The sequence below is a fragment of the Balearica regulorum genome, chromosome 4 (assembly GCF_011004875.1).
Source record: "Balearica regulorum gibbericeps isolate bBalReg1 chromosome 4, bBalReg1.pri, whole genome shotgun sequence".
Taxonomy (NCBI): Eukaryota; Metazoa; Chordata; class Aves; order Gruiformes; family Gruidae; genus Balearica; species Balearica regulorum.
This window is the reverse complement of record NC_046187.1, coordinates 6,653,029-6,677,800: the sequence shown is the minus strand read 5'-3', so window position 1 is coordinate 6,677,800 and position 24,772 is coordinate 6,653,029. Positions and strand designations below refer to the sequence as shown.

At 40.2% G+C, this 24,772-nt stretch overlaps 3 protein-coding genes across 4 annotated transcripts in view; 1 reads left to right on the top strand and 2 right to left on the bottom strand.

Annotated features, from left to right (window-relative positions):
- Positions 1-75, bottom strand: part of AFG2A (AAA ATPase AFG2A) — a 197,311-nt gene extending 197,236 nt beyond the window's left edge. Inside the window, 1 exon segment of the mRNA XM_075751101.1 lies at positions 1-75. Coding sequence (XP_075607216.1) covers positions 1-75 — 75 coding nt within the window.
- On the top strand, positions 74-15,804 carry NUDT6 (nudix hydrolase 6). 2 transcript variants are annotated; one of them, XM_075751104.1, is made up of 5 exons: positions 74-233; positions 730-933; positions 6,076-6,131; positions 9,156-9,210; positions 12,723-15,804. In XM_075751104.1, the coding sequence occupies exons 1-5, from the start codon at positions 74-76 to the stop codon at positions 13,109-13,111; spliced, it is 864 nt and encodes a 287-aa protein (XP_075607219.1). In that variant the 3' UTR covers positions 13,112-15,804. The 2 variants fall into 2 exon arrangements, with proteins under 2 accessions (XP_075607219.1, XP_075607217.1); XM_075751102.1 differs by lacking the exon at positions 730-933.
- FGF2 (fibroblast growth factor 2) overlaps positions 8,582-24,772 on the bottom strand; it is a 34,076-nt gene continuing 17,885 nt past the window's right edge. Inside the window, exons 2-3 of the mRNA XM_075751105.1 lie at positions 20,362-20,465; positions 8,582-13,798 (exon numbers count right to left, since the gene is read on the bottom strand). Coding sequence (XP_075607220.1) covers positions 13,613-13,798; positions 20,362-20,465 — 290 coding nt within the window. The 3' untranslated portion in view covers positions 8,582-13,612. The remainder of the gene's footprint in view (positions 13,799-20,361; positions 20,466-24,772) is intronic.

Here is a 24,772-nt window from a genome sequence, read left to right as displayed (position 1 = left end):
GGAGCAGAGGCCGGCACCGCCCCGGGGCCGGCCGCTTCCCGCCGCCTTGCCCGGCTCTGCCTTGCGCAGCGCCATGGTGAGGTTGTGTTGGGCGCTGCGCCGGGCGTGGGGCTGGGGGGCCCTGGCGGGGCTGCGGGCGCGACCGGACAAGTTCGGCGGGGTGAGCGTGGACCTGGCCGAACTGCGCCGTCCCCTCCGCCTGGAGCGGGCCGCCTTCGGGCGGTGGCTGCAGGGCAAGTGTCGGGAGGGGGCCCCCGGGGCAGCAGGGCGGGGTGCGGTGGGGCGGTGGGTCTCCTCGTGACGCTCGGCCCGTGAGGGAACTTCTCCTCAGCCGCCACCACTGCACCGGGCGGGCGGTGGTCGTCGCTCTCCACACGGGCGCACAGCCGTGGCAGTGTGGTGGAGGGTGTTGGCAGAGGCGACGGAAAAGAGCAAAGATCCGTTTCCATGTACCTTATGGCAGATCTTAACAGAAAAGCCAACTTTTTATGTGTAAACACCAAATCGTACCACATAAAATGCCAAGCTGGCAGCGCCTCCTCTCCTCGTGTTGCTGCTGACACATTTCTCACACCGATGGTGCTTTGACTCTGTGGTAAATGAGGTAAAAATACAGACTTTCATGCGTTAATCCTAGCAGTTGTGTGCAATGAGGTTTAAAGCAAGAAGGAGCAAGGGGGGGGTCTCTGAACAGTGGCCCTTAACCCTCCTCACCTTGCTCTCTTGCAGGCGCGGTGGCCCGCTGGCGGGAGGAAGGCCGCGTCGCCGTCTGGCTGCGTGTCCCCATCCTCCAGAGCAGGTTTGTGGCGGTGGCCGCTTCGCAAGGCTTTGCCTTCCACCATGCCGAGCAGGGCTCGTCCACCTTGACGCTATGGCTGGGAGAAGGGCCCAGCAGGCTACCGGGGTATGCCACCCACCAGCTGGGAGTTGCAGGTTAGTTATAAAAGTGGTTGGACCCACAAAAAGCCTTTTGAACAAGCCCTTAGAACCAGGTTCAATAGGGAATTGACTGTGCAGAGGCAACATGGAAACCAACATGTGGAAACCAGCTGCTTGTTGTTTGGGTAACTTTACAAAGTGAAGCATGTCAGTCATGAATGCATCTGTACAACTGTGCCTGTTGCTAAAAATGGGCCAATAAAGAGGTTTCTCAAAGCGATTCCAGTTTGAGAAAATTGTAAACAGCTTGGCAAGAAGAAAATGTGGTCCTGAAGCTTTAAAATTTACCTCACAAATATTGTTTTTAAACACCATTTTGAGAAATATATCTTGGTTTTCACCTTGCAGGTGAGAACGGTAGGATTTCAAGGTTCAAGCAGTTTTTTAAAAATAAGAAAGTAACTACAAACTTTTTAGAAAAAACATTTCTCTGCTCCCTGTCCTTACTGTAGAGGTTTAATACATGCATCTTCCTACACTATGCTCAAGGTGTGTAAATGGGGCAAAGTTGACCCTACAGGGATTGTTCAGGAACTAACACAACTGTTAGCCTAAATGACAATGGTCCAAAAGCTGCTCTAAGCTGTGCCTAGAAGTCCGCAACCCAAAGTAGGATATTTTACAAAGAAACATCTGGACACAATACTCTTACCCATCTAGACCTCCCACAGTTGGAAAGGAGTTGGTCTAAAAACTGAGGAAATTCCTAAGGAACTAGTTAAGATGGTGTCCCCTTTTATTATACAGTGCAGTACAAGGAACCGATGATGAGCCAGCTTAAACTCAGCTTCACCAAATTTGAATGTTTTTGCTCTTTCTCAGCAGAATTCCACAGATAGGCAATTACCTGTCCCACCTCACTCAGTAATCTCCTGTAACATGGAGCAGTACCAGCACCTTTTGCGCTGGTAGAGGCTATATAACACTCAGCAAGAGACAGCATATCTCTCCTGTTAGAAGCTTGACTAGTTTGTCCTTGGCTTGCAGGGGCGTTAATTCTTCACCAAGTGGTGTTAAGACCTGTAAACAGCAATTTGAAAAATCTATTTAGGAAAGACTCATAAAAGCTGGACTATTCTAGGTAGCAGGAGGTGAGGTGAAAGTAAATTCTGGAAAAACACAGCCTTCAGTTACAAAACGGTGCTACTACTATCGGTAGTTTTCTGTTACAAGGCCAGCAGAGGGCAGGGTAGAAGCTGAAGACAGGCTTGGATTTTTGCAATGGACATGTTAGAGCATGTTTTCCTGAGGTATGAAAAATCTCACCATTAAAATATGTGGCATTAAACTCGAGTAAGATAATGCATTCTCCTAGAAAAAGCACCGTGTTACTTCTTACCGTTATAACTTGCATGTTTGAGGAAACATGACTAACTGAAAGGGGATTTTTCTGAAGTAGGTTTTGCATAGCTAGAAATGGTATTTAAAAGAAAATCGTGCAATAGATGTATTGTGACCCTGATGGTTATCAGGAAGGACTTAACAGAAGAAAAATTCTAACTTTTAAAAACTCTCAAACATCTGAAAATAGGAAAAATGCACTTCCAAAGCATAATTGGCTGTTGTACTTTGAGATGAACAGTTTGTACTCTGCAAGTAGGAAAAAACTTTGAAGAAAAAAAATTTTCATAAGTGCAAGTATATGGATTTCATAATTTTAAAATTGCACGACATATAACTATATATTTTTTGCTACCACTTTTCAAACCTGTGCATTTTTACTCATTATTGGGAGTTTCTTAAAAAGAGATAAAGTCTTAAGGAAGGTATTTGTGGAGGTAAACAAACAGATTTCTGTGTGTGAAATAATGACTGCAATATTTTTTTTTTTCTTCTGTTCCACTCACACTCAATGGATCTGGAACACATTCCAAGAATACACTAAGCAGTGTGGATACCACCTGCCAGATGTTTATTGCATTATCTTTCTACTTCAGGAGGGAGACTCTGGGTAGTGGCAGGACTTCATTCTCTTTTTAATTAATTTTATTGAAATATTAAATTATTTAAATATGTGCATTTATATTCCTTGTATTTTCCAAACCCTAGGCAATTTTATTTCCTGCACAAAATTTCCTGTATTTTAGAAAGTTTCTGCATCAAAAAGAAGCAAATCTGCTGATGAGAGTCTTCATCTCAAAGCTGTGGCCAATCGGTTAAATACAGGACTTGGTCCCTTGAGCATCCTGAAAATAAAAAGCAGACATGTTGAGAGTAGTTTGCTGGCCTGCAGGAAGCAGACAACAGGTAGTGAGCCTGCATTGCCAAGTAGACCAGCAGCTGGTTTTCATCCTGTCTGGAGTTTCCCACACAGTGAACGCTGCGCAGCCAGGGCTAGTGCCGCAGCATCATCCAGCCAAGTGATGACAAAGGTGTGAATAAGCAAGGTCAGGTCATATTTTGCCAGACTAGATCAGAGTCGCCAAACAGAGAGTAGCAAACGTTACTCATTGGGCTTGGCCATTATTGTTTAGAAATACTGGAGTGTGTGATGTGTCTTCCAGCTAACTTAGTGCATCCGTTTGTGGGTGGCAGGATTTTCAAAATATGTAAAGGTGCAGAAAAGCTTCTGGTATATGAAATTATTAAGATGTTTTTGAAGAGCATTTCCAAAATTCTCTGCCTCCTAGGAGGAAGTGGTCTGCCATCCAGAAAGTGACATGTTTGTAAATACGCCACCTAACAATAGCATAGGAAGACAAGTTGAGGAAGGAAAGTAAAAGGAGAGGAAGAAAAGTAAAAGTAATTCTCTTCTCCCTCATGTGTAGTATAAGCCTTACAACATGGCTGTTATTTTCATTACTACCTACCTTAATCTAATTGTTGAAACAAAGTCATTGGCATTGAAGAGAGAGAAGGGTCTCCACACTTTCATATACACCCATGATCATCATCAGCCTTGGCCAGTGCTGTTACTTAAGGAAATGTGTAAAAATGAGCAGCTGCATAAATGTCAAACTGCACAGGAAGATGGAGTTAGATAGGGTATGATGGTCCAAGAAACCAGAAGTGATTTAAAAGCAGTTCCCAAGTTGTTTTACGAAGTAATGCCTAGTCCTGTCTGCTGATGTTTACAATGCAAGCAGTCATGTGTGCACTCATTACATGGATGACAAGTGCTTTTCAAATCTGAACATCTTTTCATACGTGTTTACATCAGTCATAAATGAAACAGGTAGAATGAAGATATTTTTCCCCTCCATTAGTCATTGTATGGTGTTGTTTAAGGGATTTTTTTTTTTTTTTAAATAATTTTCTTACCTATTTCCCAAAGGAGAACATTCAAAACAAAGCAGTGTTGTAATAGCAATTACTTGGTTAGGTTACAAGTGTAAACCTTTCCAGAAAGTCATCCCAGCACTGGTGACTTAAAACTCCAGGTACCGCATTTGTTGCAAGAGGGTGAGTTTTTAAAACCACAGTTCAGAGCCTGCAGCCAAACCTGTGATCTCACTGATACTAACCAGGTGTGGCCCTGAGAGCTTCAGCAGAGGGACTCCTGAGTTACACTTGGGAGAATGAGATCAGACACCAAATCCCGTTAGTGTTTTTCCTTTCTTCTTGCTTTGGATTTAGGTATCATCTAGCAGAGATTCTGGACATCTCACAGAGAGCGTCACTGCCAAAAATTACATTCACAGGCATCGATTTCTGGGGAAAAGAGGAGAGAAAATGTTCTTTCTGTTTGATTCAAACTGCAGTTTCCTGTCTTCAGCAGTCCTCCTTGGTCTCAGAAAACTCTTTGGCTGAAGAATGTCTTTTCTAGAAAATAAGAAAATAATCACAGCATGCATCAAAGTTGGTCCCACTTTCCTCTTGTTCCCTCCTTTAGTCAGCACAGTACTTGAACCAGGACACTGCTAAATATTTACAGGAGGAATGAAATCATAAAGTCACAAGCCATGGGGAGGCAGATACGTGACTACCCTCTTCAAGCATGTCCTTTGACATATCTTGAAGGAAGATTGGTATTTCATCTTTTAAATGTTCCTCCTACACATAAGTCTGCCATGTATTATTAAAAAACAGAGAATGTTTTGAGCTGGACACTCATTCTTTAATAATTCCCTTGTGTGGAAATACTTCCCCATAGCATTTTAAATGCATATATCATCACAGATCTGTCCATATATTCTTCCTTCTCCTGTAAAATGATATGAACATTTTTTTATCTTTGCCTACTAATTTGAAACCCATGTATGACTGATGTGGAAAAAAGAGCCTGCTAACTTGCACCACTGTACTCATTCTGCTCACCACAGCGCACTTTAAAATCTGAGAAAAATATCTGTTTTAAAGAGAAGATATTTTGAAAGTATGACATGATGATTAAACATGAAAGGACTTGGGTTTTAAAAAGTAGGAAAACTTGTAATCTGTGGGATAAAGTCATGGGCTGAGCATGAGGACACAAGGAAAAGCTGAACTTTTCAGTAAAAAAAATAAATCAGGATGTATGAATCAAGTGAAAGTGTCACTTTTCCACTTGGAAGCAATGCTTTTTGATTAACAAATTGACTCAGATTACTGCGCAGTTCCTATCATGAGTTGTTAGCTGGGTAGTACAGTATGACTTCATAGTCAGCCAGTTGAACGGTATCAGTATAGTCAGCCCATTGAGTACTAAACCTTGTGTATTATTAATCAGAAATCACTCAGGCAGGATTTGACTGGAGAAAGGTTCTTGTCCATCGTGACTACTCGGCCAGAGGCACTGGAAAAATTCCTGTTACTTGAGCAAGATTACAGGCACGTCTCTGCTGAAGCAAGCAGCTTTGCTAGATTTTTTTGGAAGACATTTTGATCTTGCATTCTTTAGTTCTGATAATATTAACACAAGCAAATGCTTCTTTTCATTTCTTGTCTAATCTGGAACTTAAATGTGGGAAGTGTTTCTCTTGGTACCGCTAACTTTGAATTTTTATACAGGAAACTTAACCTTTTTAATATTTTATTGTGTATCAGTTTTCCACTGACAAACCACTTTCTGTGATTCATCCAGACAAATCTTGCTAACTGTAAGCTGAGTATCATTAGGGGTTTGTCACGCTTCATCAAAACATGTTAAATTATGGTTTTTAAGATTGAACACAGTTGTCTAACACTTCATCTTTTTCAATATTATCTCTCTGCTAGGTGCTGTTCTAGATGAAAGCACTGGAAGGGTGTTGGTCGTACAAGACAGAAATAGGGTAAGTTGGTTATAGGATCATAAAATAGAGAAGTTAATTTAGATAAGCCTACTCTGTAGTATAAATCTTTTTCTTTTCATTCCGGTCTAAAATTGTGATAGTTAACTTTTGTGTGTTTTGGAACACATCTATCAACAGATTGCTGTATTGCATTTGAAGGAAAAAAGAAATAGACTTTGAAAATCAACGGCTTTGTTGTTAATTATAACTGATGATTGAATCAGCAAATTAAGTATCCTTTCTGCTTTGAGTTTTCTGTTTTCTCCTGTAACTGACCCAAGAATCCCTGATCATCTGCGTGGACCCATGCAGACCTCTGGAAAACCCCCATGGCTCAAAGCAGATTTTGGGAGAAGGATCCTGACTTTGGTTTTGAAAATTCCAGCCATATCTGTGGCTTTACATAAGCAATAATGTGGTTGGCCATGGCCTAGGGACCACCTTTGTACAGCAGGTGTAAAGATCATTCATTTCTCACAAACTGAAGTGTTTGACCTCGCTACTGAGACTGCCAAACCAGAGAGTATTAGTGTGGTGACGGTGGGTCATGTGATGTGGCTTGAGGTAACCAAGCATCCATCACTGGTGATGTCTTCAGCCTCTGTCAGGTTAACCTAGGTTTTAAAACAGCAAGTGCAGAAAGCTCACTAGCTCGTTAGCAGTTGCCTGCGCTATTCCATTTAAAATATACTGAGCTTCCATTATGCTTTCATCTGCAAATTAAAGTGTCTGTAGTACGGTGAATATTAACTGGCAATTTTAACACGGAAATAATCAGAACTTACATACACAGACTGAAGTATACTTGGATGCATCATTTTCATTTTATATAGTTAAAAACTATGCCAGAATCTCACTGGCTACATTCTTGTGTCTTTCCTGAAACAGCCACTAAGATACTTATTCTCAGGACCCAAAGCATCACTTCAGTTCATTGGTAACTGCAACGAAAGGGTGCTTTCATAGACAGGTTCAATCATACAGCATGTTGAATTTGTAACACGAGTTCAGAGGAAGAGAAACACCCTTTTCTTGTTTCCTGCAAACTATTAATTTTATATTTTTACTTACCATAAATTAAAAATTCAAGGACTTCTCCATAGGAGGACCTCCAGGCTTACATTCAGTAATTACCAATTAAATAAATCCAGCATGAAAGCTGTGGCCCCAAAAGCAGTTCGAGTTCTAACGAGTCTCCAGGAACACAAGAGCACATTGTAAACTTTAGAAATGCTACCTTTATTTTCCCTTTTATGCACACAGAAATTACAAAACTGCATGCTTACCTTTTAGTAAATATCTTAAACAGCTCTCGGAGTTAAAACGGAAATTGCACATTCTGCATATTTAGAAGGAAAGTTTCCTAAGCCCAGGAGGCTTATGGTTTAACTTCTTAACCCTGTGGGTTAAAGCTCACCCACAGCCATTTTAAGTGCAGATCTCTCTATCCAGGTTTACAGTGAGACATCAGATGCTCTGTTCAGGTCCTAGGTCCAGCTCCATACTCACCAGACATCACCTTCTCAGCCTCTGGCCCCAAAACACGAGAGGACCAGCCTGGCACCGCTCTTTCCCGTGCTGGAAAGTGGGTTGAGTACGTTCCAGGTCAGCTGTGTCAGCTTGCCTTTCCAGAGCAAAGCTGACACACAGCACAGTGAGCCAGGAAGGTGAAAGGGAAAAAAACCTATTGATTCCAACTCCCCTCTTTACAGCTCTCTCCTACTGAGTGGATCAAATAAAGTATGAACCTGAAGTGTATGAATACCCGTATGTTTCTTATGCAGTGAACAAATACTTCAGTGCAAGCAAATTGGCTCAGACAGTGTCTGTTTCCTACTGTCACTTCCACTGCTCCTCTCCCTTCTCCTTCCCCACGAAATGAACAATTTCCCTGAAATGCTTTTATATACCAACTATGTTCTGAAAGCTTAAAAAAAAAATAAAATTAACAGCTAGTGGCATTTTAAGAGCCATTTGGGTTTAATCGTGAAAGGACGATTCCACGGCACACAAAGAAAGATTTCCAGGAACTGAAAGCATATCTGAAAGCCAACAGACAAATATATGTATTTTCCATCTGCACTATTTTTAATCTATTACTTTAAATTCCCATCCAAGCCCTTTAAGAGTGCCCAGAAAAAAAAAAACATTTTCCAATGTAGTCGGTAGGGTTTCAAGTCACTGGAAAGCACACAGCTTCCCTCTCTATGCTGCATGTACAAGAAAAGCTGCCGCTTTTTTTCCCCCGAGTGTACCTTTTTACTGCGTTAATTTCTAGTTGAAGGTTAACAACTTCGTACATAAACTTTTAATAAAGAAAAAGAAATAAAAAGAATAGGACATAGATGTTAAGGTAAAGTCTACAAATCTTTATGTATTTGCAAGAGGTATAGGAACGGGGTGGGACTCCTTTACTGGTATCAATAACAGCACCAAGTCTGCACTTCACATTCTGTTTTAAGTACTGAACTTTATTGCAATTCAATAAATGCTTCTATATATAAATCACACACAAGGCCTCAGGTTTTGTATTCCGTGAAAACAAACAAGTTACACTACATGGTTATTACAGACACACAAAGTCATCTTAAAGCCAGTGCAGTATAGAACAGTACTACAATCATAATAACTGTTTGTAAGATTAAATATATATACATTTTTTAAAAGCCAAAACCATGAAAGTGGAATACATTAGTGATTAAATAGAAGATTATATATTCTCTAGCAGCTTTTTTTAATATTCAACTACTCTATCTAGTTATCTAGCAGCATCATTGTCTAATGACTGTTAGACAGTTTGTATTTTCAATCAGTAGATGTTTTGTTCTAATATTTCATACAGACTGCAGATATCTCTGATGATCACATTAGCAAGAACAAAGAAGTTCCTACTTAAAGCCTTACTGATGTGTAAGAGTAATTACAATACTACAACTTCAACAACAACGTCACGTGTTAATTGTCTCCATATTAGAGTACAAAACAGGCTGCATACTTCATTAATGTTTTTTTCCTCCAATACAGACTCTAAACGCATGGAAGTTTCCAGGAGGTCTGTCTAATCCAGGCGAAGACATTGGTAAGTCCTTGGATAACAGGTCAGGCATCAACAGAATTACCAAGGCATTAACAGTACTGAAATACATCGTGACCCTATGCCTAATGGCTTCTTTGAATTAATGGTGAAGAGATGAACTAACATGATCCCACGACCTTAATAATAACAGGGCAACATTATGTTCAGGGCATAGAAGCTTTATATTTATAACATTTACCCTTTTCCACAATTTCTCTTAAACGAGTGCTTGAAACCAGCGTATTTTTTGTAGGCTAGTTGGACATGCTGTAGTGAGCCCAAGGTGCAGAGGATTAAGGTAACTGGTATATTACCCAAATAAAACTGAAATGGCGAGCTCTCAGCTCGCTTTTTGGAATCCAGGGCAGTGAACTCAGTGATGTACTGAGCACAGATTTCCAGCTCTCCATTATTATGTGCAAACCAGAAATAAATACTCTTGCTTCCTTCTGCCCTTGTTCCTTTGATTTGTTTAGACTAAGAGCTCTTTGGCAGAGGACCAGCGTTAAGTACAGCACCCAAGTCTCACGGGTACCTACTTTCAACCAGAGACATAAGGCACTTCTGTATTAAAACACAGTGCAGGTTTGAGGAAACCTATCATTTCTACCCAGCATAGCACAGGGGATGATAAACACTGCTGCGGATGTGTTCGGAGGTGAATGAACAAGGGCGTGTATCAAGAGAGAGAAAATTGTACTTTTTCTCCTTGTATCTCAGCCCTTAAAATTCTAGTCCACAGACTGGTTAATTCTGAAGTTATACTGTGGTTATTAAGTAGGTCTTGTTTTCAAAAGTTACATTTGCTCACATTAATTTAGCCTCACATCAGTATTCAAATGCGAATATACTCTTCTAATAACTCAAAAATGGAGAACTCATGGAAAAATGGAGAGCAATGCAACAGCTCTGGCAAACTGGGTATCGAGCCCAGGTTTCCCGACTGTTTCATTCCTTAGAAATATCTACTATTTTTAGCAGTCTTCCTGCAACAACATGGGAGGGCTGTATTCCAATTCATCATTTCAAGACACAGAAAGTTTCTAGTTTGTGGGATATGGCCAAGTTGTAGTTTTCATAACATGAGTCACGTTTTAAGTCTTTTTGTCAAGCACGATGATAAAAATCAAAATTATTTGCTTGACAACGCAAATACATGTAACATAGTGAAACAGATTCATGCGTTCAGAATGTCACGGTCTGAAATGCCGTGTTTGTGGTCTAGTGAGGCTCCCTTTCACTTCTAGGAGGTACCAGAGGGATTTTTGTACTGAGGGGAAAGAATAGCCAGCACTGGCAACAGCTTCCCCCCGCAGGGATACTGAATAAGCCAGTGGCCAACCCTCAAATAACAGGTGAGGTTATGGCTGGAGCCTGGATGTAGGTATTGAGAAACACCTGGGAGGAAACAAGTCTCTTACAGCTCCCCTCCTGCCACTACTAAACTACATAATAATAAAAGTTACGATTCTCTGCATCACATCTTAATATTACAAGAAGATATAAATTAGTGAAGCATAAAATATAACCGAGCTTAATTTTACTTTTTTTTTTATCCTTACATCAAACCTTATAAACTCACAGTCATTCAAAGGAATAAATTTCAAATTACAATTACAAATTGCAATTACAAAGCTTGAAGATCCTGTTATTACATGAAGTGACACAATATACGGCTGCCTGCTCTAATAGTACAAAGTCACTTGCACGAGTACTTTGAATCGTTTCATAATGCAGATTAAGCAAAGTGCACACATTTTTAATTTGAATATTTCTGAAACTCAAGCCCTAGTGTTTCTTCTGGTTTAACTGTCATTATATATTTTTATATATACGCACACACATTTAAATAAAAGGGAAACGGGAAAAGCCACTTTATCTAAAAGCAAAGCTCAAAGCTTACATGAAATCCCTATTTATTTCATTTTCCTTACCATAGCCTTCCTCAGCATTCCTCGTGATCTCGGTTGTTTACCTTCTTTGACCACTTTTGTGTAACGCAGCCCCTTGCCTAACAGTAAAACCATTTGCCACAGTGTCTGCTTTGCAACCACTGTTGTAAACCAGAGGACTGCAGGGGCCTCTCCAGGCACTGTAAAATGCAGTCTCTCCGAGGGTCAGGAATGGTAAATCAGTACCTTCCCCCACGTGCTTCCTCCCTGTATGCATTAGCCTTTTAACTAATCAGTACTGTAAAAAAGTCACAAACATAAATGTTGTGCAGGCACTGTGTATTAATGGGTCTCACACAGCTAGTTCAATTGCAAGATGGAAGTTGAGCTGAGGCAGAAGAATGTGCAAAATCAGGGCCATTAACATATATATAGTTCTTTGGCCTCTGCTGGATAATCATTTTGTTTATACATTGCTAGTCACTGTATGTCCTGAAATTATTGCCAGTATTTGAAACCACCCCTAAAACGTCTCTTCTTCACCTCTGACATGTCAAGATGCAGGCTTCCATAGGAAGGCAAATCTCTGCAAGGTCTTGTAAAATGTACTTTGCTTTTGGAAGTAAGCCAACACACATTTCCTACTGAACATGAACTAGCTGAAGCATGTGACATTGCAAAACAGCTATATGCATTTACCACTCAAACAAGGCACAACTATGAGTTTACATAAATTTAGAAAAAGCTAGTATTTTACCTACCAGTAGTTACCCCAGGCAAGAGTGGATTTGACTTGACTACAATGAAACTGCAGAATTTGTGGAAATAAGCGGAGTATCAAAAATCTCATTTGGGGTCTTCAATTTAAGTTACTATTCAAGAGAGAAATCTTCTCGAGAACTGGACAGACGGACGAATCTCTGGCTGCAAGCGCAGTACACAGACCCTCTAGATTCCTGAAATTAGGGCTACTTTTGTAACAAGGAATGTTAACACTTACATGTGTACCATGGATACAGCATGTTTTCTGCAAGAACAGGCTATGTGCTATACTGGTATTAGGGCATATTTCAAGTGTCACTAGACATTTTAAAAAGGACTTAGTGCTGGCTTTCACTTGCTGCACACAACAGATTTACCCCCATTGTTACATCCTGTGGCAAAGTGCAATGAAACAAAGTGATTTGATCGAGTGATCTGACATACGTACAGGCGTTGAGCTGCACAGGGTCTGAACCCGAAACTGGGTAGCGGCAAGAAGAGACGGGGACCAAGATTCAGAGGACTGAAAAGAGGGTGCAGTGCTATCTTGGACAAAGAGCTCAGCGGAGCCGGCGACCATCAGAATGTCCGTTTCAGAATCACACTCTGTACAGTATTACAGGGAGTTTCTTACTTGCATCATTTGGTAGTATATACACAAGAAAGGCATGTCACAATTAGTTTTGTTCGGGGACCAAAAAATTAGCTTATCTTTGTGTTGAAACAAATGGGCTTCCGCTCTGAAAAGCTTATGAAGCAGGACAGAGAACGCTTTGAGTTAGAAATCTTCCATGATCACAAGGTGTTAAAGAGTGTTAAGCTATTCTTCTGTGTATTGTAAGGATTGCTCTTTTCACCTAGGAGACACCGCAGTTCGAGAGGTTTTTGAAGAGACTGGCATTAAGTCAGAGTTCAAGTCCATCCTAAGCATAAGGCAGCAACACAAACAGCCCGGAGCCTTTGGGAAGTCGGATATGTACATCATCTGTCGCCTGGAGCCCTCCTCCTTCAACATCAGCTTCTGCCAGCAGGAGTGCCTGAGGTGTGAATGGATGGACCTCGACGAGCTTGCTAGGACCAAACACGCTACTCCCATCACCAGCAGCGTAGCTAAACTCTTACTCTACGGATACCAGGAAGGCTTTGGTAAGATTGATATAACCATGAGAGAGTTTCCAGCTGTCTACACAGGCCTGTTCTACAAACTATACCACAGGGAGCTGCCCGAGTCCTATAGAAACATTACATGATAGCAATACATTTCACATTTCATTGTATTAATAATTTAGAACTATCGTTGTAGTGATATTTAGACCATATTAAAATTATCTGTGGACTTCTTTTTAGGTAATTATTAGAAAGTATTTATTTATTCTGTAATAAGCTATAAATTATTTTTAAAAGGTAAATATTGCTGTAAGTGTGCATCAGATTCATTTTCCTTTACTCTGTAAAGCAAACGGTAAGGTAAATAAAATAGCTCTACATGGCTATCTAGCAGAAAACAGAAGTGTTACTGATCCGGAAAATAAAATACATTTTCCAAGTCATTTTACCTCCACGCACACTGGCACGATAGGTTTAAAGAGCAATATAAAGACAATATGAAACATTCATGTTTTAATCTGGCATCTGCAAAAGCAGTTAATATCAGCAAATAATTGCAGATTGTTGCTACTTCAGAGAGGAGTAGGAAACTTGACGTCTTTCGTGTAGTGTGCTATATATGTACTCGGAATCCGCCATGGAAATCAGCTTTTAGCAGACATGGGAAGGAAAAGGATAGCTTTCTGTCCAGGTCCAGTTTTGGGTCCAGGTTTGTACTGTCCAGTTCTTTTCAGTGCCACATACCAATCAGAGTATTTCCGTGATCGGTAAGTGTTATAGTTATTAGATTCCAAACGCTCAAAAAAGAAACATTCTTCTGTTGCACATTTCTAAAAGGGAAAGAGAAAAAGATTATTGATATTCCATCACAAATCAATTCTTCAGATTCACGGGACTAACTTATCAAGAACAAGTTAGCAATACATTCAGTTTTAAGAAATTCACATTAAATGTTTCCTGTTTAAAGGAAGGGTTATTGTTAAAATACAGTTTCTAAGTATGATTCATTTATTGTCTTTTAACACAGACCAAGGAGATTCTAGTTTGTTTTCACTACATAATTCTTTGTTCTGACCTGAAACTCAGTCAAATGAAGAACCCTGTCCCTTGGCACTTACTGACAGATCCTGACTTCCAAGCTCAGCAGTTTTTCCGTCTCATCCTGGGTTAGAAGTTAACCGAAGAGTAGCATTTAAGAGAGAAGGGAGTATTTCCCTTGCATTCCTCAAACCAACCTTTTTATCAGCTAGAGAAACCGTACAGCATAGTTTCAGCATTTGCCTTTTCTAATTTTGAGGTTTAACTTTCTAACACTAATCCAAGTCTGGTTTTGTAGTGCTCTGAAACAGTGGCAAGCCTGCATCTGTCCAAGATTTTTTAAAATTCAAAACTTTTACAATAATTTTAAGAAAAGATCAGACCCAGCAAAGAGGTGTGTTCCACATAGAAACTGAGCATATTCTACTAGTGTCTAGAAGTACATCTATGGAATTATTCTGCTTCTGGAAGTAAGTCTTCAAAACCAACTCTGCCTACCTGGAACGAACATGCCTTCACACCTACAAATAAAAAGAAGGTAGTTCTTCACACAACAGGTAAAAGTTGAGCTGCAGAGCTCCTTACTATAGGAAGTTACGGATTCCCCCAGCTTACATGGATTCCAGTCGCTTTTGGACAAGTTCATAGTAAAGAAATTCACTGACGTTTACTAAATAGGTAAAACCCATTCTTGGCTGCGAAGGCCCCAAAGCTGAGATTGGCTGGAGGCTGGGACACCAATACAGGGACTTGCTATGTATGTCTAGTCTTACACGCTGCGTTTGATCACCATCAGGTAGAAGATGCTCACCACATATAATGCCCTCAAAAGGTAAGCCTGCCATTAGTGAATGCAGCATGACACACTTCCTTCTGCACGTCTCTGCGCAGCAGAAAGCACTGCTCCCTCGGGGTGACCGTACCGAAGAGAAAGAGTCTTCCTCTTCAAGTGATCCCACCCCATCAGTGAGATCATGTATGGCAGGCACTATCAATTGCGAGACTTTAGCCCTCAGATTTCCCTGGATATTTATTGCCTGGAGGAGTTAAAACCAAGTTAATTTAACTATGACTAGTGTTTATGCCCTCGTAGCACTCACAGCTGCAAACCTGCCCGCAGAACCTGTGCTTTAAGCAAGAGAAATCATTTTCTCAAATACAAAGATGGCAGAAGTTCAAGACAGCAGGAACTTACTGGAGCTGGGGCCGGGGGTGTGACAACAACACGACACTTTCTTTTCATATACACCATCTATCAGTCCATCAACCCAGAAAATTTTTGGGAATGCCAGAGAAAAGCTAGTCATTAAAGAGAAACCATGTAAAATCTTGGAAAGGAGACAGGGAATGTGAAGCAATTCCCTAAAGGAGCAGGCTGCTTTCTGTTACAGCCTTCTGTTAATATTCATAAAGTATTCAACTAGAACTGAAAAGTGAGCTTGGAACAACTAGACTTCATACAGTGTGCACGAAAAGGTACAGAAGAGTAACTCCTCATATATGCCAAGTTTCTGTAGCTACAAGCAATTAAGTCATTGAAATGCAGTCTGGAATAAAGTGATCAGTCTCACACATATGTCTTCAAATGGAAGGGGGTTTCTTCCACTTCAGCCATTTTCAGATATGAATTTTGGTTTCTAAGGAAAAGAACTTGTAAGAGAAAATCCATGTGCAATTTGTCATTTCTGTAACTCACTAGTATTTTACATTTCAAATAGCAAAATTTACAATTCTCATATGATTTGTATTTTAAATAATCTTTCTCAAGATAAATCGTATTTTAGTGCCTTTCATTCCAGCAATGTGAAAACAGATGCTTTAATCATCTGAAGCCACAGATCCAAGCCTGAAACAGACCACAGCAGCCTTAAGAGGGCACAGAAACCATATAAAGAAAAGAAGCATTTAAGAACAAACCCCAAACTTTAAGCAGAGTTTAGGCAAGTTCAGTACAATTGCCCAAGCTGGAAATTCTGGCAAAGAGACCGTTGCAGGAGCGGCGGCACTTCTGGAAGCGCCAAGAGAGCGGATGCGTGGGTGCTGGGGAGGTACTGGGCAGAGCACAGCTCCCCAGTCCTGCAGCACCTGGTTTCTCTTCGCAGGCTTCCCAGCGCTCCCCAGCTGGGGAGTTAGAGCAGGTCCCTAGCACCAGCAGGAACCGAGTCTTTACAGCCTCCGCTGGGAAGGAAACTGCTTCACGCCCGGGTGAATTTAAGCAGCAACTACAAGACCCCACATACAGGCGAAAGGCAAATTCGCACAATCCCCCTCTCCTATGCACTAAATACACAGAGTAAACACAATCTCAACTCAGAGAAATGCATAGTTTTTATTTAGCCTTCCTCGTATCTCTCAGGTTTAAAAAGTAAAATAAACTCCTCAAACAGATATTCAGGCAATTTATTTATTTATGAAAATAAATAATCAAAAAGGGTGAAAAAAGATAAAAATAACAAATGTTTTTACATTCATAAAGATATTTTGAAAGGTGCCATGCAATTCACTCTGGACACTCCAGCCCTTATTTCTCCACAAAGCATATGTTACACCAATGTAAATATTTTGACATAAAAGTGAACGCTTAGGTGACAAGACATAGTTCAGGCTTCACGAACTATGCATTCCTTAACTTCTACCAAAGGGGACATTTTGGCATCGGGACTGCTGGCCAGCAGGAGCGCACCACCACATTATGACCTTCAGCACCTGGTAAAACCCTGGATGTCAAAAAGTTTGGGTTTTTTTAAAATACTCTTTGGCCTAGGCTCCATTCCGAGCGGAGATCTGGCAGCGAAAGCTTTCACAGCACATCATAAACTACCTGAACTCTGTGGCCCTTTGTGAAAAGGATAAAGGAAGGGCAAATGCTTGGGGCAGTGGCAGGGAGCAAGTGCCGCTCGGCACCTGCCCTGCCACCCATCAGTAATTTGTCTGCTGCCAAGAAGGCCTCCATCCAGAAGTCTGAGCAGCTAAATAAAACACCGAGTGCAGGAGTTTTTAACATTAGCAATGTTGGTCATAGCCGCACTTGTACTACAGCCTGCTGTGTGCTGCTGCTGCTACTCGACTGCTGAAATCCTCAAAGGGATTCACCCAGGGCAGATTGACCCAAAGAGGCAGCAACTTACTGCAACAAAGTTCTTCCTCCCTTATTTGCGTGCCCAAATGCCACCTGCTGATTGATTTTTCAGTGCAAACTGCATCTGCCTTAGTATCACATTATGCCAATTAACTTGTTTTGACATTTTGGACTCCAATTAGGATTTAAAATTCCCCAAGTTTGGTCATTCCCAAAACTGAAACCAGAGGGTTAACCTGTAACTACCACAGCGGATGGAGTATGACCCCAGAACTACATAAGGGCCAGGAAATGAAGGTTAGTCTCACAAATATTCTTGTACAGCAATTTTAATCCATAACATCAAAAAAGAATTTCCTTCAAGTCAAGTCCTTCAGTCTGGCAAAACCTGCATGGTCATAGCAAAAGCACATAAGCATGACAGACAGAACAAACAGGTTGCATCCTTAAATGACAAATTATTTCTCGTGAAATATAAAAGTTAGTCAAAAGTGCAATTCTGCCTTTCATGGGAAATTTTATTTCATGAAGAAATTTCTCAATCAAATACATTTAATTCCATAAAGTGAAAATATTCCATTATTAAATGAAACTGGAAAGTCAAAATGAGGCAGATCAGAAGTGAAATGTTTCCATTAAAAAAATCTGATGGAATAGATACATTTCTGCACAAATATTTGTAGTTAAAACAGGGTTTTCCAAGGGGAAGTTCTGACTAGCTGCATTAATAACCAGCCATTTCCTCCAGTGACTGAAATGGTAAAGACTACCTCTCCTTCACAACAGCCAAGTCTGTTAGCAAAGAGAGACCACAAAACTGCTAAATTAAAAGCCATATCATCCAGCTTTCAAGACAAGAACAGGATCCACTGCACCACCACGCAAGTCACTGGTGTAAGCAGTGATACGCCTGGCTATGCAAGAAATCATTCTGCAAAACCCAACCCAGAACAAACCATAAAGCCATGTCTCAACAAAGTAATTCAAAAACATCCAACTAGGTGAAAAATAGGACTAAATAATAATTTGCAAAAATATTTTTGAAGATGTTGATATATTTGTAAAAGGAGGACACTATGCTAATTGATCCTTGACACTGAAAAGTAATAAAAACAAAGAAACAAAACATGTTTTGGGCAGAATAGTACTTAGGTGACTAGTGAATCAGAAAACTAATTAGGTGTTTAGAAATTAAAGTTCCATAATGTTTTAAAAGAAACAGCCAAAGGTTTCAGCAAATACAAACTGATGTGCTCTGACAAGATCACTCCACTGCAAAGATTTCCAGCATATGCTCTTTCAAAGCTCTCACTGAAACACAACACTGCTGAAACAAAACAAAAAAAAAAGCTGGCAATTAGGAACAGTTTCATGAATGTGTTTATAGGCAGAAAACAGTAGAGGCACAATTGGCCACAAACTGTTGAAGTACAGAAATCCTCATGAAAAAAGCAGTGCCTGTGCTGCAGAAAACAATCATGAAATTACAGAAGTATTCATTAGGCTGGCTGAAGAACAAAACCTTAGGAGTAGAGAGTTTTCACCTATGAATAGCAAAAAGGAAGAGCTGTAGAAGTGGTGTTTGCTGTAAACACGATTCAAGTAATATCCATTTCCAGAAACAAAGCAAAACCAAACAAATGTTTGCTAAGCTCAAATGAGAAGCCCAAAGGGACCCAATTTTACCACCTTTTGAGAGACTAATTCCAAGTGAAGGGCAGACCCTTTCCAAGCACATCGCCTTACAAGACTAAGCAGATGGAATTGCTGCATATAGCTGCAAGGGAAACATGTTCTACAACCAAAACCCACCATGCAACAGTAGGTTGGAAATCCTAAATATAAACACACCCAGGTGCTTATAATTTTACACACGGTGCCAAACGCCCTATTTTGACTATTCACTGTTGCTCACGGTAAGGAGGGCAATCGGAACGGGAAGCCAAATGCCACCACACCAGCACCACAGGAAATTCCCAATTATCCCTAATTCAAGAATAGCACAGAGGACTACTCACATTTTCTTCAACTGAGCTGTCACGCAATATACGAGTAAATAACGCTGTAACTTGAAACAGGTTCTTTAGCTGTATCCACAGGCATAAACAAAACAGGCTTCCTGGAGCCAGGGATGCGTGGTGCTGAGGAGCACACCAGGGATCCTTGCTCATCTAAAACTGCTCAAGTGTTTTGTTTGCCTTCAGCCTAATTTCACTTAGGCAGAACCGAGGGGAATCAGAAGTAATTTCTGCACAGCCCTTGGCACGGGTCTTTCATTAGCCGCAGTTCAGCAGGAGTTAGGAATTCACTTTATTATTAACACCTGTTACTCGTGGGGACTTGCACAGAAGCCGAACAGGGCTGTGTTCAAGATACCAAAGCATCAGGGATTATTTCAAACTAAAATTCTAATAGGATGCCCTTCACAAGTGCTGGAAGTTTGTCTGCACTGAAGGTTATAAATACGGATGCGAGATTTACAGAGTCTGTGTCTCATAAGCAAAATGAATGTAACTGCAACTCTTAAAGCAAAATTTATAATCTAGCTCTAGGAGACCTTATTAACTTTCAGAGTCTGCTAAACACATTGGCTTTAAAGCATAGTTAAAACCTAAGCTGATACCAATAAAATGCATGGAGTTTAAAACTAGTCTCATAAGAGACCGGTTTAATTTAACTACATTTAGTAACTTTTAAAATTATTTTATCATCACATTTTCAAAAATGTTTGTCTTGCCAGTTTTCTAGTTCAGAAGTATACATGACAAAAAAAAACCTTCATTCTTTACAAAGAGGAAAAAGAGCAAATAATATATACAGATTACTATCAAAAACATAAAAGTAAAATTTAAAAAAAAAGGCTTTACTTCCTACTTTAAAAGTGTCTTTACAATCACTTTATGTGAAAGTAAGTGAAAGAAGGAAAAAAATTACTCATGCTGAGAAAAAAGGGAGAGACTTAATTCTTCATTTGTTCTTATCGTTTCCTTCCATACATGATCACCATTCCAGTTAAATTTTACAGCTTCTAGGTGAGGGCAGACATACCCATCTCTTCCTAGTTCATAGTTCAATTAATTGACAGAAGTTGCATAGAGCTACTTTCTCCCTGATATATCACAGACAGAGAAGTTGAGTAAGCCCTGCTGAAGGAGAGGTTACTCAATACGGAGTGAGGAGAGGATCCACCAGTACAGACAGACACATAGAGAAACATTAAAAAAAAAAAACAAAAAACAAAACCCAACAACAAAACAAACAAAAAACGCCACTTACCAGGGCCAGCAATCTGCCATCCTCCTTCATAGCCAAAAAGCGATTTGCACTTACACCTTTGATTGACACCACTCCTCTTTCTTCTGCTTGAAGTTGCAGTTTGACTGCGAACAAGAAAGACAAAAGTATATTTTTTTACCTCCATCATGATATTTCAGCACTTGACAGCAAAGCCTACTGCTTCAAACCTAAAACCAGAGAAAGCCTAAGCTTCAGCTTGCAACAAAGATAGTCAACTTTAAACCTCTAGCTCTCTGATCCCGTTTTTCATCAAAGAAAACACTTATTACAAATTTAAGCAGCTATTATCAAATTGGCAACAATAAGCATGAGTTACTCTTCTGTAGTACAAAAAAGCAATTTACAAACCCATAAAATTCCTTGACAGACCACTTATGGCACGGTCAACTGCTGATAGAAAATGGGAATTTTTCATGGCAATTTTCTTACAGAGACATTTCTTAATGTTTATAGAACAGTATCAGACATTGAATGCATGCAATTCTGTACAGCTAGATTGTCAGAGGGGCAAGAGTCTGGACTACGATAAAGACCATTCAGGACTGTATCGCTCACTAAGTGTTCTAGCAGTTCCCAACAGAAAAGTATCAATTAGTTTACATCATACATCCAACAAGTGGTTAAAATAAACAAACAGAACTGCAAAAAGTAGATGAGGATAGCAAAGACAGAAGACGTGATGTTATACAAGTTAGGAACACGAAAAGTGGATTTATTTGAATAAACTACTCTTAAAAACCCAGTCATGGTTTTTTTTTTTTAAATCTGTAAGGTCAGATTGCATCGCTTTTAGCTACTGCCTGTGAAGTAACACAAAGTCTAAGCAACTGATTTTTCTGGCCACAAATCACATCCAGTAGTTTAGATGAACACACAAATATTTTCCCCTCTGCCCGCAGCTTGTTTCAAGCTATAAGCCAAAAGTGGCCTCCACCTGGATCCGTAAGAGCTGTTTGCTATTTATCTTCTTTTTTCTTCTCTGATTATTCCTGTTGTTGCATTCAGAACAAGAAAATAATCAAGCCTTTAAGTGGTTAAAGCATCTCTGCTGCATTTCAGCCTAACCCTAACAGGACAGAAGTGCCATTGTACCTCAAAGTTCAGGTTTTTCAACCATTATCTATTCAGGACTACGAATAGTGCAATACAAGAAACCTTATCAAATACCCTAGAAAAGTCCACCAGATGCCTTCTGCATGACTTAGGTATTTGTGGCTCAATAGAAATCTAAGCACTCTGGTGGAGCTGCCATTTTTCTGGAGGAGAAGAGAAGGAAAAGGAAGCAAAGTACATGTTTTCCTAAACCTCACAGAAGATCCTGTTCTATTCCAACCATTTTTAGAACATGTCTCTCTGAAAACCTAACTTTGATTACTTAAAACATCACTTAAAAAAGGGGAAAAGGCCCGTACAGCAACTCAAATGAGCTCTTTGGATTGCCTGCAGCTTGACATATGGTCCTTCCTCCTCCCCTTCACAGAAAATATGTGCCCATTCCAGCCCATTGAGCCAGCTTGCACAGGCAGTATCATCCAATCTGATTTCTGCTAAAAACAAACACAACCATTTCAGTAACAGTGGAACACAAGAAACTGGATCTCCCAAAATCCCTAGGTTTTCCTTTATTCTGGATCGCCATTATTTCCAGCGAAACCTGCATCTGCAAACCCTCTCACTGAAAAAAAGAGCAATTAGAAGCAAGCCCGAACAAGGACTATTTTTCTGTGCAATGCTGTGCTTTCATCCCCAGTTCCACTAAACAGGAATTTTTAAGAGCAACTGTACTTCCGTAGCAGGAAGCAAGATCATTGCAACACAGGCATCAAAAATGAGGAATAGTTGAGAAACAGCTTCTCACCTTCTTGGGATGTATAAAGACAGAGACGACTTTTGCCAAAGAACTGCAGCAGCAGCAGAAGGAACAAGCAGGATGTCGCAAGCTGGTACTGGTTATGTATCCATCAGGTGTTGGAACACAGGGTATGACTCGCCTGGTGCGAGACTATTGGTGTTTCTAAAAACAAACTAGACTGGAACTTCTCCCTCCTGCTCGCATCCCAGAAATTATTTTGGGAATTAGTTTAAAAACATTTTCTATTTGAACGCAGTATACGGAGATCAGACCACAATAAAAGCCCAGCTAGAGGAATCAACAGCTGTGCTCCATGCACTCGGAAGTACGTGGCCAAGGACCTGCATCAGTTTCTCCTTGTCCATTTCCTTCTCTGAAGGGTTCATGAGCCCCGCACACCTGGTTCTGTACAGTGAGGCTGGAATTACAGCTTGGTGGGAAAGTCTGATGGGCAATACTGGTGTACACCATCTCACACAGGAGCTTCATTCACCCACCTGCTTTTGTGGCGTATATAGTTTTTTCTATTTAATGATGCAGTTCTAAAAAGCTTGACCTTTTAAGCCACCAGAATAAACGCTTGAAGTGACCATAAATTTTGGAGCAGGAGCATCTCTTGAGATTCAGAGGGAGGTTGCTGCTTATTTGGCTTTTGGTTGTGGGGAAAAAGATTTCTGCAATACAAATGAAAACTGTCTTGGTTTACTCCTGTCTCAAGACAGGACTGAAGAAACTCCAATAATATCAGGAACATGAAGTCTTTAGGATAATTGCTGCAAACCCTTTTTTGCTCATTAAAATTATTTCATCTGATTTTTCCCTAGATACCGATAGACATCAGTGAGAGTTTCTCATAAATCCACTAATTTGTATACACAACTGAAGCCGTATTAATACAAATATGCACACTAAAGAAGCTAAAATGGTTCCTTATGAATTATGTGTCTGTCGCAATTTTGCACAAGAAAAAAAAAAGAAACATTCTCATAATTCACTAATAACTCCAGACTTCCAAGGAATAAAAAAAAGCTCTGTATTCATAAAAAGTTAGGTGAAATGTTTAATTTCATCCCAGAATCAAGTATCGAAAATACAGACCTCCCAACTCATTAGGCAAAAATCAGACTTGTGAACAGCTTCAAAAACATACAGCGCAACTCCTTGCCCTCTGGGGAAGCAAGAATGCGGAGAAGTGCACTGGGCAGGGACCAGGGGAAATGGACTTTTGAGATGTGCCCAAGCATACAGCTTTCACTGCACGCTTAACAAGAAACAGCTGTGTGAAATATCTGAAAAGCAATATTAATTACTACAGTACGGACTTATTATGCTTCGTGACTTTCTCTTCACAAAAAAAAAAAACACACCAACTCCTGCAGCGTCATACCGGGCCAGAAGTTCAGATTCTGTAAAAACAAACTTTTAGTAAAGGTTTATAAGGCCTGGAAAAATATTTGTATAGTTTGGAGAAGGTTGTGAGAAGTGTTACTCTTTAAAAAGAAAAAAAAAAAAAAAGAGAGAGGAAAAAAAGATTTTCCTGCAGAGTTTGAAAAGCACTGCAATACTTCAAGCCCCAAAAGCAAAATCAGCTTCACTGGATTTTCCTCTCCAACTCAAAAAGCACATGAATAAAGAGACCCAGAATAATACTGTAAGTTTTTCAGGTGTCAGTGTTACTTTATGGCTTTACTAACGCAAGGCAAGTATTTGCCACAGAGTTACGTTGATCTGGAGGCCAAGACACAATACAGCCTTACTAATCAAACACATTTTGACCATGCAGTCATCGTCAGAAGCAACAATTTTCGGTTTAGCTCAATGCAACTTGCTATGATCGGTCATAAGAGAAACTAACACTTGACACTGATGATCCCTATCTTTTTGCAGCCTTTAGGTCACCATTAGCAATAGTTCAGACATGGGCCATCAGCTCAGATCTATTCATAGTATTTGTTTTCAGCATACTTGAACCTCAAAACCAGATCCATGAAAGTAAACCAATTAAGAAGTTTGAAATCCAAAAAAGTAGCACAGATCATTGTGAAACAGCTAATTAACAAACTGAGGGCCAAAAAGTCACGTTTTCCCAGTTATTCTGGCAGTCCTTTGGGAGGGCCCCCCTCCAGCTCGGCAGTGAGTTGTTTCACTGTTCACATTCATAGCATGCCCTTTAATTTGTGATGAATGCCAAGTGCAAGGCTACAGTCGCTGCCTGCTGGTTTTGTGACAACAGAGAACTCGACACAGTAAGCAAACATCCTGAGGACTGAGGCAAAGTCATCACAAAATTATGAAATAAAAAATGTCCTATCCTAATTAGAACCTACATGATCTTTATGCACTGACAACTAAAAAGGACTCAGTGAATTTACTACTACTACTAAGACTTTCTTTTGTATCTCTTCATAATAAGCTGCAGTACAATCATCTTCCCTTTTTCTGCTGAGTAAGATGAAGTGCAAGACATACAAATTCAATTTCATGCCAGGGTAGGAACTCTGAGGAAGAAGGATGAAGTTCTCTCTTTGGAAGGAAAAC